Source organism: Durio zibethinus, chromosome 16 (genome assembly GCF_047325235.1).
Source record: "Durio zibethinus cultivar Kanyao isolate XHJ-2024 chromosome 16, ASM4732523v1, whole genome shotgun sequence".
Taxonomy (NCBI): domain Eukaryota; kingdom Viridiplantae; phylum Streptophyta; class Magnoliopsida; order Malvales; family Malvaceae; genus Durio; species Durio zibethinus.
The window spans coordinates 20,705,851-20,724,636 of record NC_143177.1 but is presented as its reverse complement, the minus strand read 5'-3'; the positions used below and the strand labels follow the sequence as shown (position 1 = coordinate 20,724,636).

The window sequence follows — 18,786 nt, the reverse complement described above, 5'->3', positions numbered from 1 at the left end:
TTAAAACTTAATGTAAACAACATTTTTTTCATTATTATTATTATTATTTTATTATTTTTATTTTTCCTTTCTTTTTTTTTCTCTCTTTCTTTCTTTCTTTATTTTTTATTTCTTATTCTTTCCTTATCCGATCCAAATCTAGTGCATTAAATGCACTCTCCTTAAAGTCTAAAATCACCATCGGCAGCCATCGACACCCTGCCTAACGCGTGAATATCAGTCACCAAAAGTTAATCACGCCAATTGAAAAAAAGGATTCGAATCCCAGAAGATATGAGATTTGAATATAAAAAACCTCTATAAATAGAACTTATTACCTGCAAGGAAAAAGACATAGGGGAATCGAAAAAACTGCCAAGAAAATTACCAAAAAAAAAGCATTCTGTAAAAAAAAAAACCCTTACAAAAAAAAAAAAACAAAAAATTTAGAAACACAGTCCCCTAGAACGGGGAACCCAGCATTAGCATAAAAAAAAATGACACACAAACACACAAAAAAAAATTTTTTGGTCAAAACTTTCAGGCCAAATTTACGTCATTTGAGACAATTTCAAGTGAAACGGAAGCTGGATTTGTATTTAGGGAGTTGAAGGGAACATTTTGAAAGATTTTGAAAATTTTTTACATTAGTGATAACGGTCAGAGCTGGCCCTCAGCAAGGACTACAGCGACCGTCACGATGGACGGTCACCGGCTCAAGTTGGCCTAAAAAAAAAAGGAAAGAGAGCTTTCTTTTTCTTGGGAGAGGGAGAAATGAAGTGAAACTTTTTTTTTTTTTGGCTTTTATATAAGCTGCCAATAACCAAAACGACGTCGTTTCATTTAAGGACCAAAACGATGCCGTTTTGAGCCTTGAGGATCCGTGCGTCAATCAGTGACCTGACCCAAGATTCACGCACTTGACCCATAACCCGCGCCTCCTTCAGCCTCTGACCGGTCCATCAGAACCATTGAGACTGAACCGAACCACCTCTGAACCATTGACTTGAACCGCTGAGACTGAACTGGTCCACCATAACCGCACATTGACTGGACCATAGACCGGTTCGGTTCAGGTAAAAAATATATATTTTTAATTTTTATATATATTTTTTGTTATTTTAATTATTATTCTTAATATTTATGCATTTTAAAATGTTTAAATTTACCAAAATAAATTTTTATTATTTTATAATAATAATTAATAAAAATAAATAATAAAATGTAATAAAAGTTTTTGATAATTTAATTAAATAAAATTAATATAAAATTAATAAAAGAGAAAAAAAATTTTTCTCGATGATAAGATTTAAAGATACTTCGAGTAGTGATGATATCTACAAAATTTTTAGGTGAGAAGATTTTTTTTAAAATACTACTAGTGTATTAGAGTATTTATAAAAAATTTTCAATACAATAAAAATTTTCTTTTCTTTAATAGAATAATAAAAATTAATTTATAAATAAAAATAAAAATAATATAAATGAGAAAAAGAAAATTTTATCCAATGATGAGACTCTAAAAATATTTCAAGTAGTGATGCTTTACGAAATCCATAGGTGAGAAGATTTTTTTTAAATATTACCAGTATATTGGAATATTTATATAAAAACTTCAATATAATAAAAAAAATTTTTCTTCAAGATTTAAATTAAAAAAAAATTAATAAATTAATAAAACAATTAATAAATTTTTTTTAAAAATAAAATGTGTATATCAACATGGTAACATTTTGCATTGCATGCATGGCATAAATTTTTTACGAAAAATAAATTTAAGCCTCCGAAAATAAGATTCTAAAGTATTTCAAGAAGCGATGCCTAAGAAATCTTTAGGTGAGAGATAGTTTTTTTAATGTTACCAACGTACTGAAGCATTTTAAGAGTTATTTCAATAAAAATATTTTAATTTATTTTTTTTGAATAAAAATAAATAATAAATAAATTCTAATAAATAAAAAAAAATCAAGAAAATTATTTTTCAAACACCGAAAGTGAGACTGTTTTCTATCAAAATCAAAGGATAACACGTAGTTAAGTGGTACTATTTTTTAACAGGCGTTGTGGGGGTACTAATCCTTTTCCACACGTAACTGACTCCCGAACCCAGATTATTACGCAGACTCTAAAATTATCCTTTTAATAAATTTTAATTAATTTTAAGATTTCATTAAAATGATATATTTTAATAGGTGGCCAATCGCACCTAACCAAAAAAAGATTGGTGACGACTCTGTTATGTTTTTATTTTGTTTCCAAATTCGTCGGATAAACACAAAACTGTTATGATACTTAATTATTTAAATAAATTTTTTTGAAGATAAAAAAATTTGAAAGTTCTCATTATGATACACGATATTGATGTTTCAGTTTATCAAATAAATAATTTCCCCTTTCATTTTATTAAGATTCAAAGTTCATCATTCAAATGGATAGGAGTTTCTCCTTCTTAATAATTTAGATATGAATATTTTATTTTGTTTGGTTAGATAGAATGATCATTTCATTCATGGTATATTTCATATTCATTAAAAATGCAATTCTATTCAATAGTTTGGTGCTTTATAAATTTTGTTATAGGATATATTTATACTAATTAAAATAATATTAAATTTGATATATTAATTTAAATTATTAATATTATATTGATTAATATAAACAATAATAATATTATTAATATGATATTATTAATAATTAATTATATATAATAAAAACTAATATTAGAGGAGCTAAAATTTTTTTAAATGTTAATATTTTGAAAAAACTAAAAATTTCAAAATATTTTTTATATTAGAGGGATTAAAATATAAAATTTTGTATGAATAAAAAGATTAATTTTTAAATTTTATATAAGTATATGACTAAATTTTAAATTTTGTATGAGTATATGGATCATTTGCATGTTTTAACAACTAAGTTCATCAATCATAATTGCCACGTTAGCAAGTCAATACCATGTCATTAAAGTCAAGTCATGTCAGCATAATCAATGACCACGTCGGCTATTTAATGGAGATCAAGTAATGCTGTTTTCAGTTGGACTAATATTATTAATTAAACTAATAAAAAAATCTAATTTTTGCAATTTATTATATAAAGATTAAAGTTTAAATTTTATATAAGCACAAAAACTAAATGCATAATTTGACCATAAATTTTTGTCTTTGCGTTATTCATCTTTTTACAGGTTAAGCATTTTAAATATGTATAGATGGTTATTTATTAGTTTTTCTTTTTACTGAAACAAGAAAAATTGCTCCTATAATATTTAAAGATGTCTATTTAAACCATTATCTTTTTATTACATCTAAATAAACTTTTAGACTATTATTATCTCATTAACATGCTAGCTTTTTTAACACACTTGGAATGATGACTGTTATAACATATAGATCTATAAATCTATAGTTAGATTTAACAAATGGAGTCGTCACCAATTTTTTTTAATCAGGTGTGATTAGTCACCTAAGGAATCTATCTTTTTAAAGAGCTCTTAAGCTTGACTAAGGGTCCCTAAAGAATAGTTTTAAGTCTATAAACTAGAATAGGGTTCAGGAGTTTGGTTACATGAGAGGAAGGTTATAGCCTCACATGCCTATTCGAAGGATGGTACTATATTATTTTAAATTTATCATAAGGTTTTGATTTTAATAGTTTTAATTTTTATGTTAAATATTTGAAATAACTTTTTAAGACTCTCTATCAATCTAGTTAAACTCTTAAAAAATATTTTCTCGCCTTAAAAGTATTCAAGAATCCCATTTGATATCTTAAAAAGGTTCTGTCATCAAAAAAATGTTTATTTATTTATTTTATAAAAAATATATATAATTATTTCACCATTTGGGTCAAATTAAAAATATTTTCTCTTTTTGAATTTCTAAATATTTTATCATTTAGGCCTATTTAGAAATTTTTTTTTTTATTTTTTTTGGAAAGAAGATAATATGACAATTATTTTTATTAAAATTTCATTTAAATTATTCTACTGTTTGGAACAAATTTAAAGAAAATTTTTTACCTAGAGATTTTTTAAAAATTTACCATTTGAAATTTCTAAGAATCTCATCACTGGATAATTATCAAATATTTTCAACCCAAATTTTTATTTGAAAAAGAATACAATTACTTTTATTAAAACTTCATCTAAATTATTCCACCATTTGAGACAAATTTAGATAAAATTTCTCACCTAAAGATTTCTTTGAAATTTACTATTTAAAATTTCTAAGAATATTATCCTTGGGTAATTTGTATTTAATTTCAAAATTTTTATATTTTTATATATATATTTTTTGTTTTAAAAATAAATATTAATTATTCTTATTAAAATTTTATCTAAATTATTTCACCATTTGGGACAAATTTAGACAAAATTTTTCACCTAAGAATTTTATAAAAATTTACCATTTGAAATTTCTATAAATTCAATTATTGGATAATTAATATTTATTTCCAAATTTTTTTTATTTTTTATTATATGTTTTTCTAAATTTAATCATGCAAAAATACTAAAAAATAAACACACAAAAAATATAAAAAAATGACTTGGCTTCAGAAATAAAAAGTGACTCGATGGTATAGCTTGGGCGTGGCTCGATTCGGCTCAACTGCAGAAATTGACTGGGATGTGGGTCACAAAAGTGGGCTGAAGGGCGGGTCGGGTCACCCGCTAGAAAATGCGTTGATATTAGGGTTTATTAAACTTCAAAACGACATCATTTTAGCAAGATATATAAAAATCTCAGCCTTTTCAACAAATCTCCCTTCTTCCCTTTCTCTCTTCTCCCCCTTTTCTCTCATTTTCTCTCTAACAACCCAGAATCCGGTTGAATGTTTTACCGAAAACTGAGAAAAGTTGTTGGAAACGGGAAAAACACATTGAAAATATGAATTTTGTCCAAAAATTCATCGAAATTAGAAAAAATTTCAAAAATTATTTAGAAAAAAAAATCACCAAAATTAAAAAAAAAAAATCTAAAAATCCTAGGATTGCCTTAGCACTTTTTCTTTGCTTTTGCCTTTTGTTTTCTTTGTGTTTCGTGTTTTTTGTTCTCTCTCTCCTTGTTCCTCTGCTTGATCAGTGTGTTAATTTATAAGAAAAATTAGAGGAATTTTTGTTCGATTATGAGTCCACCTTGGATAAGATCATCACAAAACAGATTCAATCCATGTACAATTCTACCAATCTAGTCACGATCAAATTTATTTATTTTTTATTTTTTTCATTATCACCACCTAATAAAATAAAAAACAAAAAATTAGTGATAAACAAAACAAATAAATAATCCAAGAACATAAAACCCAAAATAAATAAATAAATAAATAATTGGGCTTGGTGGTCTTGATCCTGTTAAATCAAGCCCAATGAGCTTAGATTTGGATCTTATTGAACAAAATTTAATGGACTTGAATCCGGATCAATTAAAGTATCTATAATGACATGAAAAAATAAACAGATAAGTAAATGTCAATAATAAAAAAAAAAAACTCTTACTTCTGTCGATTATGACAAAAAAAAAAAAAAATAGACCTTTTCATTTGTCTCGCATCTATACCTAATCTGTCTCATCTGACTCTGCAATTAAGGAAAAGACAGAATTCTAGATCGAAAACGACAATTGAAAAATATCTTAGGAGGAGAGAGACAGGGAGAGAAAGCGGAAGATTAAGTGCCAGAGTCGGATCCTCGCGAATCTGAAGACCCCGATGATCCAAAAGCAAACGTTGAATTCGGCTCCGATATAGATTCGAACTTTTTAATCATAATTGGGAACTGACAAGTCCCATTAGATGGATTCTGCTTGACAAGCTTGGTTAAACACTGGAAATCACATGCTGCTTCAGATTGATTTTGCATTTGGTAGTACATGTTGAAAACCAAACCGAGGCATTAATGTTAAGATCCATACCAGAATTTGAAGCTCCAGGTACTAAGCTTGTGCAATCGGTATTATTGATAGCCCATTCAACCTTTATAGCCAAATCTGTTTGGTTTTGGAGCATCCTTGTTCTGCACGCACCATTGCTTTTCCAAGTATGGGAAATCTTTTGCACCAACAGGTGACTTGTTTTGTCCTTTCCCAAAAAAATCCATTGGAAACTTGGGTTGTCCATCAAAGCTAAAATTTCCCAATGCCTCTCAAGCATTCCTGGATTAGCTTGTTGATGGTGTTTTTGGGAGTTTTGTCAGAAGGAAGCTGCTTAGAGGTTGAGTGAGAAAACCTGAACCTATAGCAAGAATGCACGATCAAGAGGTACCGGAATTAATTCTCCCTAAACGCGTTCTAATGTTCAAGTCCATAAAAGTGTTTAGGCTTTGACGAGGAAGAAGATATGCAGTGTATATAAAGGAAGTGTCAAGAGGAAAGAAGCTTAGTTCATACGTACTTGGACCTCCTTTTTACTTCATACATAAGATGAGATGCGGTGATATGATTGAAGTAATTGATCGTTGTTAGTAAATCTAGGTGAAATTCAAAGAAAAATTAAGTGACTGTATATTATATTTAATGATTATAGATAAAAATGAATTACATTTAATAATTTTATACAAATTAAAAATTAAATGTGTAATTTTAAAATAATATTTTGATAAGATGTTATTAGAAATATCGGATGACAAAGAATAAATTTATTTTATAGTGATGAGTTTGAATATCAAATTTTATTTGTGTCATGATAGTCAGATACATGTTGATTAATCAATTAAGAAAATTGACTTTGTTGATTGAGTAAATAAATCCACATCCAACCAACAAAATATATAGTAATAAAAGTTCTTCTTTGGTCGAAGTGGAGTTCCATCGTCGCTAGCCATTTCCTTTAACAGCCCATTGTAAAATCTCTGATTTTTCTTTTTGGATCAAGAGTTCTTTCTTCTCCTTGAGTGCGGATTAACATGAAAGAGATGAGAAAGACTAGGTACGAATGAAGAGAATCGAGAAGCTTTTTTGGGCAATAATTAACCGAGTGAAGGCGTTTTTTACATTGGAATTTGCAAATCTGTTTTTTATTTTTTTTATTTTTTATGTCTTCAAGTGTGCTAAAAAAGCATGCATGTCAGTGAATTAATAAGTGTCCATTATTCAATCCATTAAGGGGCTTTGATAGTGAACAATAATGGTTTAAAGGCTTATTAAGATGTAATAAAAAGATAGTAATTTTTCTGTCCCGTTTTGTTTTTTTTTATATCCCAATTTAAAATTTTTTTTAACATTTAAATGTCTTAATTTTTTATATTCTAAAATTATTTTTGATGAATTTTTTTTATCATTAAAAATTAAGAAATTTCAAATTTATAAAGAAAATTAAATTTAATATTATATAAACTAAAGTCAAAGTGTTTTTCTTAATCTCTGTAAAAATTAATGAAAGACTAATATTATGGGACAGGGAAAATAACTTATGTAATTAAATATCTTTGAATATTAGAGGAGCTTCTGTCCTTATTTTGGTAAGCGATAAAAGATTTTTAAAATTTGTCCAAAATGTTTCTTTTTCTATTTAAATAAATTTATTTACATTCAAGAAAAAACATATTTTTTACAATTTTCCACTCCAACCCAAACAACAAAAGACAGATGCCTACTTCGTGTTAATTATTGATCCACTCAAACCCGTATATTAATCAAATCATTTAGGAAAAGTTTCACAATTTAATACGATAATATAATATAATATAATATAATAATATAATATAAAAATAAAATAAAATATAATTTAAAAATTATAATGATAATTATATATAAATTTTTAAAAAATTATATTATATATTTTTTAATAATATAATTTATAATAAATAATTTTTATATAAAATATGATATAAATTTATAAATTTTAATTTTTTTTACTATACCAACGTTCGAATCATCGTGATTAGAGCCAACACAACGCATCTTGGTTAACCGCATAAATATTGCCGATGCATTCCAGGGTTCCTTGAAAATATCACAATTTTGTCTTAACATGAAAGCTATGCACGTGGGTGGTGGGACTTGGGTGCCAACGTATTTAGCCCTGTCACTTCTATGAGTGGAAGTCGCTTGTTTCTCCCCTGATGCCAGCTCCAAGTGCACATATCCAAGGTAATTGTCTTGGCATGGAATCCCTTTGCTACATTCTAGTGCTACTGTCGCTGTAGATGATGATGTTCCCTTTAATTTCTAGAAATATATGTCATTCAGTTTCACTTGAGATGGTCCCTGCACTCGGTCATTTGTGGCAATTTTTTTATCGGTCTCTTTCCGGATAGATATTGCAGAAATGTAGACATATATTGTCATCTGGACTTACCTTTGGGGTGCATGATGTGAATGGACAATATGCATGATCGATTGTAATGGGATTGGTCACATATATTGTTCATGTCAATGTTTTCGAACGTCACATCGATGGCAACACTTCTGCCTGGAGAGTTAGCCCATGTCTTGATCCTAATGCCATTCATGGTCCCGGATGCAGTCTCTAACCACCTACCACTTGCATCACCGTTGTCCTTAATTTTCCCATACTCCCAACGCTACAACAGGCAATGGCAGAATAAGAAAAAAAAAATTTTTTTGGAGTTAGTAGATCAAAGATTAGGATAAATTGTCAAGGATTAAACCCCTTTTCTTACAAAAAAACGATGACAAATGCAAAAAATAAAAATATTATACGAGAAACACACGAGATTTATAGTGATTCACTTGGAAGCATGACAAAACTTTTTACTATGATGAAAAATAAGAAAATTAGTAGATTACAATAAACAAAACTCTGTAAAAGTATACACTTCTTTAGACTCCTTCCCAAAGCATAAGGCTTTTCTACACTTTTTGCAGTCTTGCACTACTCTTGTTTTTCACTTGCACTTTTTGCACTTCGTTCAGCCTGTTTATAACATGCAAAAGTTTTCATTTTGGAGCCGTTGGTGCAATATGGTCTCCACGTCTCCACTTGATTTGCCTTTTGGTGTAAACCAAATAATTCTCTTTCGGCTTCACACTCCATACTCCAACACGAAGTATACAATTATAAGAGAAAAGAGGAATATGGTGCAGCAGGTAATTAGAAAGTTAAAAGAGTACCTGATGCCAGGACCTGGGCTTCAGTTGATGCTTGTGATGGTGACCTGAGAATTTCCTTGTCCACTGGAGATGCTGTCATCATATGTACATATAAATGCTGTCATTTCCTTGTCCAAACACCTGGGCCTCAGCTGATGCCTGGATGGTGACCTGAGAATTTTCTTGTCCAATAGAGATGCTGTCATCACCTGTACCTATAAATGATGGTGAAAACTGGACACTAGAGCTTCTCTCAATGTTGATACCATCAGTTTGGACTGTCTGCTGGGGCTGATATCTTGATTTTACTGCCCTTGAAGTTCTTGTCTTCAACAAGAGATATATGAAAGAACTTGCTATTTACTGTTGTTATGCTTCTTACAACCATCTTATTCATCGCCACAAATTTTACAGTCTGCAAAAAAGAAAGTTTTTCCTCATTAGATTTGATCCGTATTCTTGGCTGCAACATGTTATAACTCGTAAATGCACTGAATGCTTGCTCCATACAGACTGCAAAAAAGCACGCTTCTTTTCAATCTTTAAGCCCAGGGTCCTACTAGAAGCGGTTGGGTGCAAGGTACAAAAGTATAGTCAATGTGCAAATACAGTTGATCAGAGCTAAAAGAATAAAATGTTTAAGGGTAGAAGGTTATGAAACATACAGTCGGAAGAAGTATGCAGTTAAAGTCAGTGGGCACCTCTCGTATGGCCATGCTTTGGCATCCTTTCCATCGAAGGTCCCTCCTCCAGTCAAGGTTATCCCCTTCGCCCATCTAAATTCAACCCAAACAGAACCATCTCCATTAGACAAGCAAAATTTGTTGTTGCCTTCAGATAACACTGAAAGCTTCTTACTCAATCTTGGTCTAATTATGCGTGGAAATGCAGATGGGAATTGGGATAGAAGAAAATAAGCCGGGATGTATTAAAAAATTTACCTACACGGACTGTCATTTTAGACACATTTTTGCAGGGGTCTGCCAATTTAACAGGGCCAACCGAGTATGTCCCTGTTGGAATCACAAGATCTACCTCACCCTTAGTCTGACATGCTTTCTTCCGTGCTGCTCTGAAAGCCTGGCAGAAAGAGAAGGAAACCAACTTTGCTATCATCAGTCAGTCCATCGGTTCGAGCACCAAATTTCTTGACATTAAATAAACCGGAGCTCCTTCCCTTAATGTGATAGCCATCTTCCACGTTGTTCAAGACCTTCCATTGCTGAATCTCCTGTTCTTCCTCCGTTTCCTCCCGCATAAACACCATTGAAACAAAACAAGGAAAGCACCAAGATCAATTTGGTGTCGATCTCAATTAGCTGTTCTTCCGACAATGTGTTATATCTCCTTCTTGTTCAACCCTACAGTTTTGTGAGAGTATTCTCGTAGACTTTTGATAGAGTTCCGATCAGCAAAACAAAATAATTTCACACCAACGAGTGATTAGTTCAATTGGCTAAGATCATTTTTTTTTATCGAAAAGATATTGAGTTTGAATCTGCCGGTGATCATTTGTTGAAATTATTTTTAATGCAAGGTTTACAGTCACCTGTCTTAAATTGTTAAGTACGATATATTTTGTCTTGACTTTGAGTACTGAACATTTATCTACCTCGAATTTTTCTTAAAAAAAAAAAATAATAATAATAATTTCACACCAGTCCAACCGGGATGGTTTGAATTTTCAAGTGGCAATTGCAATTATATATATAGGTAGCCTGCTTCTATGTATTTGTTAACAAAAATCGTCACGTTTTGGCAAAAGGCTCCACAATAATTCATGTTTCTGGAACTATCGGGTGCAGAGAGATTAAGGGAAAGGGTAAGAAAACTGCAAATATTTTAGTTGAGTGAAAAGTACAATTCAAATGCAAGTAGGTTTGATGTGGCCTGATCGCTCCTTTCGTCACATCACATGTTTTCCTAAGACACCTGGTTTGACAGAGAATCCACGATCAAACATCTTAATCTTAGTTAATGGAACCCTGGTCTGGTGGGTCATAAGCCTTTGCATTCTAAACCATGCCTTAGCATCGATTAAGGTTTTACCCTAGATCTCCCATTATGGCCTTTTTCTTGCTCAGTCTTCACATATCCCTCTCTTGCACTGAGTATTATAGAGTCCAACAGGAACCGTAATAAGAACTCCACAATTTGGGCAAAGCAACTTTGTTAAATCCACCTTCTACAATTGCATGACTTCCACACGAGATTAATCAAGTTTCTTGTTTCATTAGTTTCTTCTACGTCCCATTTAAAATAAGGATAGATAATGAGACCCTTTCAATTTCCACTTTTAAGTGAAAAGCAACTCATCTCATAGAAACTGCAAAAAAAAAAAAAGTTTATTTTGGTGCTTGAGACTATCAGGATTTGAACTCTGATTATTGGGACTAAAAATCCACTCTATCAACAGGCTACACTACACACCACTGTTGGCAACAAAGAAAATACACGAGAATATTCAATTATTGCTACATAGCTTCATTTAACATACCAGTGGCTTCATTTAACAGATTGGGTTTGAAAACAAGCACCTATGTAAATTCTCAACCATGCTAATTATAATAAGTACCATTAACGTAAAAGGATCACAACCTGTTTATTTTGGTCAGTTACAAACACCATTTTTTTTTTTCTTTTCTTCATTGTAAAGGAATCATACACTGGACACCATCAATAGGCTGTACTGAAAGCAAACCTACATGCATATCATCAATGCATCTAGAATGAATAAAATTCTAAAATAGCAAACTGGCTCCAGCGAATTTAGGAAAGGACATCATACACATTATACCCGCATTTCTTTTCTTCATCTTCTTTATAAAGCCTCATTTCTTCGCCTTAGCAAACCTGAGGCATCTATATTTTTCGCCACCTACAGTGATTTCAAGAGCTCCATCTTGGTTATCCTGATTAGATGCTGTTCCCATGAGGACACTTTTCTCTTTTTCAAGGTTTTCTTTTTCCATCTTCAGCCTAGCCTCTTGTCGGGCAATCTCTGCCTGGAAGATTAAAATAACATTTATGAAGACCAAAACAGACATGGTCAACCAACAGCACACAAGTACACACTTTTGCAATATGATGTACTTTAATACCACTTTTATGCTATCTCAATCACAGTACTCTAAATCATTCATGTGCATACTAAACATATCAAAGATAACCTCACACTATTGACCATACATCTACACATAATTGAACCATAATGAGTTAGGATTTAGAATTCCCTTTACTATGCCAAAGACTATGGACTAATAAAACTCAATTTATAAAAGAACAATCACTTTAATTTGACTATTAACAAAGATAAATACATGTCAAAAACCTATGAAGAGACAATAACATAAAATGACTAAACAGAAGAGACAATAACAACAAGAGCAACAACAATAATTTCAGCGAGGAATTTAGCAATCAGCACTATGCCCTGGTAATGGAGGATACGGTTCAAGGCAATCTGACAGCATGACCCGTAAATCAGGACAACAAATGCTCATATCCATTTCTTATCAATTATCTTCATTAATGAAAGCTGATACCGATAGATGAATAGATCTGTATCTATAACCCAACAGCCCATTACTTGCAAAGTATGGACATGTCAATACTCCATACTTGAAAATTAACTTCATCGTCGAAATATACCAGCAATCATTAAGATTTCCCATTTCTCTATATTTGAGAAACTGCCCCTTCTGCCGATCACCACCCCAAAAAAAAAGGAACCAATTGAAGAATCATCGAAAAACATTCAATCATCAAAGACTGTTTTCAATATCAGTACCGATCAATCTCAGTTTCCACGAGCTTGAAAAGTTTAAAAACACTTGCAACGCAGCGTAATCAAGCAGCAAACTTTGGTGTTCGAATTTGTAAATCAACTAAAGTTTCACAATTTTATTCTTTGAATAGGCAAAGATAAGAAGAAAAGCGGACCTCCCGGCGAGAGAGCTCAGCCTTCCAGGCGGCTTCACGCTCGGCGACTTCGCGCTCGCGTTCCTCGATGTAACTTTGCATCTCTCTCTCCTTCATTATTCTATCTTGTATGTCCGCTTCCAACGCCTCTTTCAGCTCTTCCACGAACTTATCTACCACCGCCTTTATTCTCAGCGACATCTCTTTCTTCTCTTCCTCCTCCTCCACCCTTTTCTTCTCTTTCTTTCTTTGCTGAACCAGAATTGTTAGTTACTACGAATCTCTTTCAATTGAGTGGATAGAACACCGGAGGAGAGACCTTCGGTCCCATTATTTTCAGCGGATACTTCCCATTTTTTGTTGTAAATAATGAATCGAAGGAACCCAAATGATAAAAACAACGGGAAGGAAGGTATTTCACCGACTCAAGGCAAACTATTGTATATTGATAATCGCTGAAAAAGAATTTATTTTTATTTTTTTGGGTAATATATACAAGAATTTCTTTTTTTCTTTTTTTGGTGCATGAAAGAAGTTTTTTTCAATAAAAAAATATAAAATAAAATACGTAAACAAGGAGAGCTGAGCAACCGATTCCCAACCTTTTGTTTCTTTTATGGACCAGGCCCACGTTGGCTTCTTGTCTCATCCCAGCCCACCATTGATTCCCTAAAAAACGCTGCGTTCTCATCTTTTGCTTTCCGTCTTCGCTATCACGGTCTTATTATTCTCTCTCCTCTTGCTTTCCATACTAAACGCCCCGTCTTCATTTACTCTGCTAGATGAATTAGTAAACGTCTGATATCGAAGGGACCTTCCCAGGCTATGAAAGTCATGGCAGCCATGGAAAAGCACGGCATTTATGATGATTCAATCACCTACTAGCAGTCATTTACTTGAGGCATTTCCTTTCTTATTTCTGAATTTTGTCGGTTTCCCTCGCCTTACTCAATGTTTCCTAATAAATTAAGTTCAACTCTTATGCTTCATGGCCTTTTCTTTTTCTTTTTCGTTTTAATTTGAATTCGGTTGTTTAAGACTATAGAAATTGGTTGGTAGCTTTTCCGTTAATTTCTAGTGCTATTTTGATTTTGTACGTTTCTGTAGATTTGAAGCGCATATATAAGTTGCTCCGTGGGCAGCCGAGCCTCGATCTCCTAAACTACGCTAATAGTGAAGTGCTGGTGATTGCTTGCCTTCCCTTTCTCCAAAAATGTCATCATTAAGGAATGCCATTAGCAGACGATCTCACAAGGAACGAGCTCAACCGTGAGTGATAGCTTTCCCCTTCATTATGCCAATCGTTCTAAATAGCTTTTCTGCTTTCAAATGATAGATGCCTCCTTATATTACTGATGGGTGCTTGTTTATATAATTAGGTCCTCGAGGAAAAAATTCGGCCTTTTCGAAAAACACAAGGATTATGTTGTTCGTGCGAAAGCATTGCACAAAAAGGGGGAGACTTTACGGGTGAGTTTATGCTTTTTTTCTTCCTGCTTTTGATATTTGTTATCGCATTCGTTTTCTTGCTTCTTAGATTGTAGTGGACTGCTGGCTATTATTTCATGGTTATTATGTACTGTAATTTTCTTCCATTTGCTTTATTCTCTTTTTGTCAATGTGCTCTACAGAGACTCAAGGAGAAAGCCGCGTTCAGGAACCCTGATGAATTTTACTTTCAGATGATAAAATCAAGAACTGTGGATGGAGTTCATAAACCTGAGTAACATACGGCTCTCATGTTTTTACCATTTTTCTATTTGGGCTTGCAGTCTAGAATGCTTATTCAGCCTTCTTTCTTTTTCCAAATTCTTTATTTGTATAGGAATCAGGCTAACAGATACTCTCAAGAAGAACTCATGCTAATGAAGACCCAAGACATAGGATATACAGTACAGAAATTGCAAAGTGAAAGGAAGGTACCTTGGATGATTTTATGACGATTTTTGGTTTATCAAGGGCTGTATAATATTTCCTAAATGGTTTTGGTAATGAAATTATGTGCAACTAGTTATTAATATTCTTTTAATCTGCTGCAGAAAATTGAGAAGCTTACTGCAGTGTTGCATTCTGTTGATAATTATCCATCTAACGGACACATTTACTATGCTGAAGACAGGTTTGATTTCTTAGTATCACCTTTCTTTTTCATGTCTTTGGTGGTTGGTTACAATGAAAATTTTGAGCTGTTACTGTACAAAGAGAAGATAACTATCAGTTACTTTTGACATGATTATTATTCTTTCTGAGTGCTACTTTCATGTTCTTCTTGAAGTGGTCTCATTTTATGTCATAATGATCATACCTGTATTGCCTTTTTAGCATGCCTACTTTGAGAAGGCTAACACTGGGTGATGACCATTTAATTAAAACGGATCATTTACTTTTAGTTTGGCCCCTTTGAAGCTTGACCCCCAAAAAGTATACCAACTTATCTTGTTATTGTTATTCTGCCAAAATCTTTAAATAATATCCATTATGACATTTGATATTTAACCTCTTTGAAACCTTGTAGTAACATTTATCAATTAATTTGGAAATCAATGTATGTCTTCCAAAGAGTCAGAAACTTGCATCCATGGTTGGCCAAAAAAAAAAAGAAATGTGCACCCATGGTACATTAGTATTTTTGCAGTTTATGTTAATGAATACAAACATAAGATTAGGGAAAAAAAAAGTATGGCTTAGATTAGAATGTAACACTAGATGTTTGTATGTTTGAGGAAGCATAAGATTAAGAAGAAGTGTAAAAAGCTAAAGGTGGGCTAGCACCTGTTGTGGACAAGATAAAGAAAATAGATTGGAGGTAGTTTGGAGAAATAAAGAGGAGACCTACAAATATCCCTGCATGAAGATCTGAATTGTGAAGGATTCATGACTTGAGAAAGAGAGGACGGCCAAAGTGGACATTGGTGGAAATTATAAGAAGTCCAACTTTTACTGAGATTACTTAAAATATGATCTTAAGGGCAATAGTGATCCATATAGTTATCCCCTCATTGTAGTAGACAGGCTTAGTTGTTGTTGTCATTGTTTAGAGACAAGGAAATGGGTGTATTTGTGTTTTCGTGTTTGTTGGTTGGATAGACAAACAAATAGATCATTACTAGTTATTTTGTACATCTTGGTTTTGGTATGGGTTAGAGAATGCTAGACTTAAGGTGTGCTTGGTAGAGTAGAAATGTGGAAAGATGGATAGCAGAGGGTGGAAAGAAAATGAATTTAGCGTATGCTTGGTAAGAAAGAAAAGTAAGAGGAAAGAAAAAAGAAGAGATGATCATTGTTCACACTTTTTCACAAATACAAATCACTCCAAATTGGAAAGAAAAGAGGAGAAAATGAGAGAGGTGTGAGTAAGTATTGCATACATACAACATTATCCATCATATTTAAGTTTTTTTTTTTTTCCTTTTCATCTTAATTTACAGAGGTTATAATAGTAAAATAATATATTTTCATTTTCTTTCCTTTCATTATTCAACTGTACCAAGCAATGGATGGAAAGAAAATTAAATTTTCTTTCAAAATTTCCATCTTTCCAACCAAGCATACCAATGGAAAAAATATATATTTTCTATGTTTCCACTTTTCTTCTCTTCCAATTTTTCATCTTTTTATTTCTCTATCCACCTTACCAAGCAAAGCCTTAGTTCTTTGTGATACAAGCAGGACAGTCCTAATTGTTTCATTTTTAGGTTGTATTATACTAGAAAGTACTAGCTGGAAAAAATTGAGTGTTTTTCTATTACATAGATGTATTTTTTTTTTCTATTACTGTAGATATCTAAAAAACCCATAATTTTATTACTATAGGACTGTAGCAGTGAATGTTATGTTGTAAAATATTTTTTCTTTTCTATTCTCCAAATAATATGCCATGCATTTAGTACCAAGAAATTGATGTGCTGGCTGGCTATGTGATAAAATAGTAAAGGGAAATGTTGGGATTGAAATACAGCATGCTGAGGTAGACCAACATGGTAATTACTAATTTGCCTAAACCCAGTTAATGCATGCAAGATTAACAATTCAGGTCACCATTATTCAAAACACTAAACCAAGTTTAACTCAATAGTTATAAATTGTCCCCATGTTTTTTTTTTTGCCTTATTATCTTGTTCTCTCAATTTTGCCCTTCAATATCCTTCTTTTTCTTTTAAAAAAATCACAACTCATTTCTGTATTCTAACATTAATTCTGTAAATACAGTTGAAACTGCTTGCTTTTGCATCCAATGATTAGCACAAATGCTCCAAAATTTTATTCGTTGTTTGCTACATCTTGACATAGTTGTAGGGCTGGTAAAACTAGTTGAAATATGGTTCTTGTGCCCTATGATATAGGGCACTTTAGTATATGCTACTCTCTGTCTCTTCACAAAGAAGGGGAAAAGAAGGACCTTCATGTGAATCATAGTCAAGTTTATATTTATTCATATTATTCATTGTTTTGAAATGTAAAAAGGTTTGTATTCATAAATATTCTTTTTTACAGGGAAGAGGTTAGAGAATTGCAATCACAATCTCCAGAAAGCAGAGTTACTCCCCCTTCTGATGATGTCCCTGATCATATTAAAAGGTTAGTTAATTGACAATATTTTGCTAAGTGTTTTGTAAATAACTGGATTGGCTATCTAATTTTGTTCACTCATGAAGTCAGTTGTTTACTTTTTAAACCATACAATTGCTAAAGCTCGAATTCAGTGGAAATTGGAAAGGGGGTTTCATTAAAGCAATTGCTCTTGATTATTTTGATTTGTTGAATTTGGCAATGAGATTTTTAGTTTTGGACCAAACAATTTGTAATAAAGTCATATATTTGGAACATTATTGGAGGATATTTATGAAGTTTTACATGAAATTTCTTCATCTCATTCTACTAAAATGATGTCACAAAGATGGGGTTATTATGGGCTATTTTCATGGCTACATTGTTGAAAAATATTGATTGCAAAATTGCTTCTATATGCTGGTAACAAGGTGTTCATGGCCCGTGAGATTAAGGTTTTTGTTGGTGGCAACTGATTTTAGGAGCTTCATCATGTCTGTGAGAGATTAAAGCCTTGGATATTGAACCGGCAAGCTAGTAAGAGTTGATGACAAGTTTTACGTTGTGGAGATTTTCTGTTGGGCATATGACTTCAATTATAATTCATTAGAATTGTAGTATGTAGCGAACTCTTCACTCATTCATATAGAGTGGTTTTTGATAAATTGATTTAAGTGAATTGCATTTTGGCCTGTTTCTTAATATTGTGCCATCAGCTTTATGAATCGAACATTATCTTCACCTTCGTTCTTTTTATTTTTCATTTTCCATATGAAAAACAATAATTTTTTTTTGTTCCTTTCTCATCTTTTTCCTTCTTTCTTACCATTTTTTACAAATGTAGTGTAAAATAATTTCTAATATATTTATAAGAAAATTCTATGCACAGCGGTTCTTTTATTCTTACGTAATGTTTTGAATAAATATTAATAAAGAAAAAAAGGGTAATAAAAGTTTTTTTTTTTAAAAGAAAGGATATATATATATTATTTATTTAGATAATTAAAATTAATAAAAAATAATTTTAATAATTATTGTTTGAATAAAAAGTAAAAAGAAAATTATTATAATAATTTTTTTTTATAATAATCTTTCATTAGTTGTGATTTTAAGATATTTTTGGATATAATAATTTTTTTATAAAAATAAAAAATTTTTAAACTTTACTTTTTTAACTTTTTCTTCAATTTAAAGTATTAAAAAAATAAAAATTATAAAAAAAAATAAAAATTTATTGAATTTTCACTTTTTTTTTTCAAATTAAAAATTTATCTAAATAAATTTTTTT

General features: G+C 31.4%; 3 protein-coding genes across 6 annotated transcripts; 1 reads left to right on the top strand and 2 right to left on the bottom strand.

Moving 5' to 3' along the window:
• Positions 1-891: 891 nt before the first annotated feature.
• On the bottom strand, positions 892-10,296 carry LOC111298338 (polygalacturonase-like). Its single transcript, XM_089744969.1, has 7 exons — positions 10,131-10,296; positions 9,975-10,042; positions 9,695-9,805; positions 9,171-9,356; positions 8,275-8,500; positions 7,838-8,116; positions 892-1,004 (listed from the first exon to the last, which is right to left on the bottom strand). The coding sequence occupies exons 1-7, from the start codon at positions 10,294-10,296 to the stop codon at positions 892-894; spliced, it is 1,149 nt and encodes a 382-aa protein (XP_089601095.1).
• Positions 10,297-11,571: 1,275 nt separating this feature from the next.
• Positions 11,572-13,392, bottom strand: LOC111294953 (uncharacterized). The gene is made up of 2 exons (XM_022888260.2): positions 12,972-13,392; positions 11,572-12,034 (listed from the first exon to the last, which is right to left on the bottom strand). The coding sequence occupies exons 1-2, from the start codon at positions 13,149-13,151 to the stop codon at positions 11,861-11,863; spliced, it is 354 nt and encodes a 117-aa protein (XP_022743995.1). The 5' UTR covers positions 13,152-13,392; the 3' UTR covers positions 11,572-11,860.
• A 261-nt stretch (positions 13,393-13,653) lies between these two features.
• Positions 13,654-18,239, top strand: LOC111294938 (putative U3 small nucleolar RNA-associated protein 11). Of its 4 annotated transcripts, none has more exons than XM_089745348.1 (8): positions 13,654-13,851; positions 14,058-14,219; positions 14,330-14,420; positions 14,582-14,673; positions 14,776-14,869; positions 14,990-15,069; positions 17,445-17,528; positions 17,981-18,239. In XM_089745348.1, the coding sequence occupies exons 2-8, from the start codon at positions 14,164-14,166 to the stop codon at positions 18,006-18,008; spliced, it is 525 nt and encodes a 174-aa protein (XP_089601474.1). In that variant the 5' UTR covers positions 13,654-13,851; positions 14,058-14,163; the 3' UTR covers positions 18,009-18,239. The 4 variants fall into 4 exon arrangements, with proteins under 4 accessions (XP_089601474.1, XP_089601472.1, XP_089601475.1 ...); XM_089745346.1 differs by having other exon boundaries at positions 17,930-18,239; XM_089745347.1 differs by having other exon boundaries at positions 13,739-13,878; positions 17,930-18,239.
• The last annotated feature ends 547 nt before the right edge of the window (positions 18,240-18,786 follow it).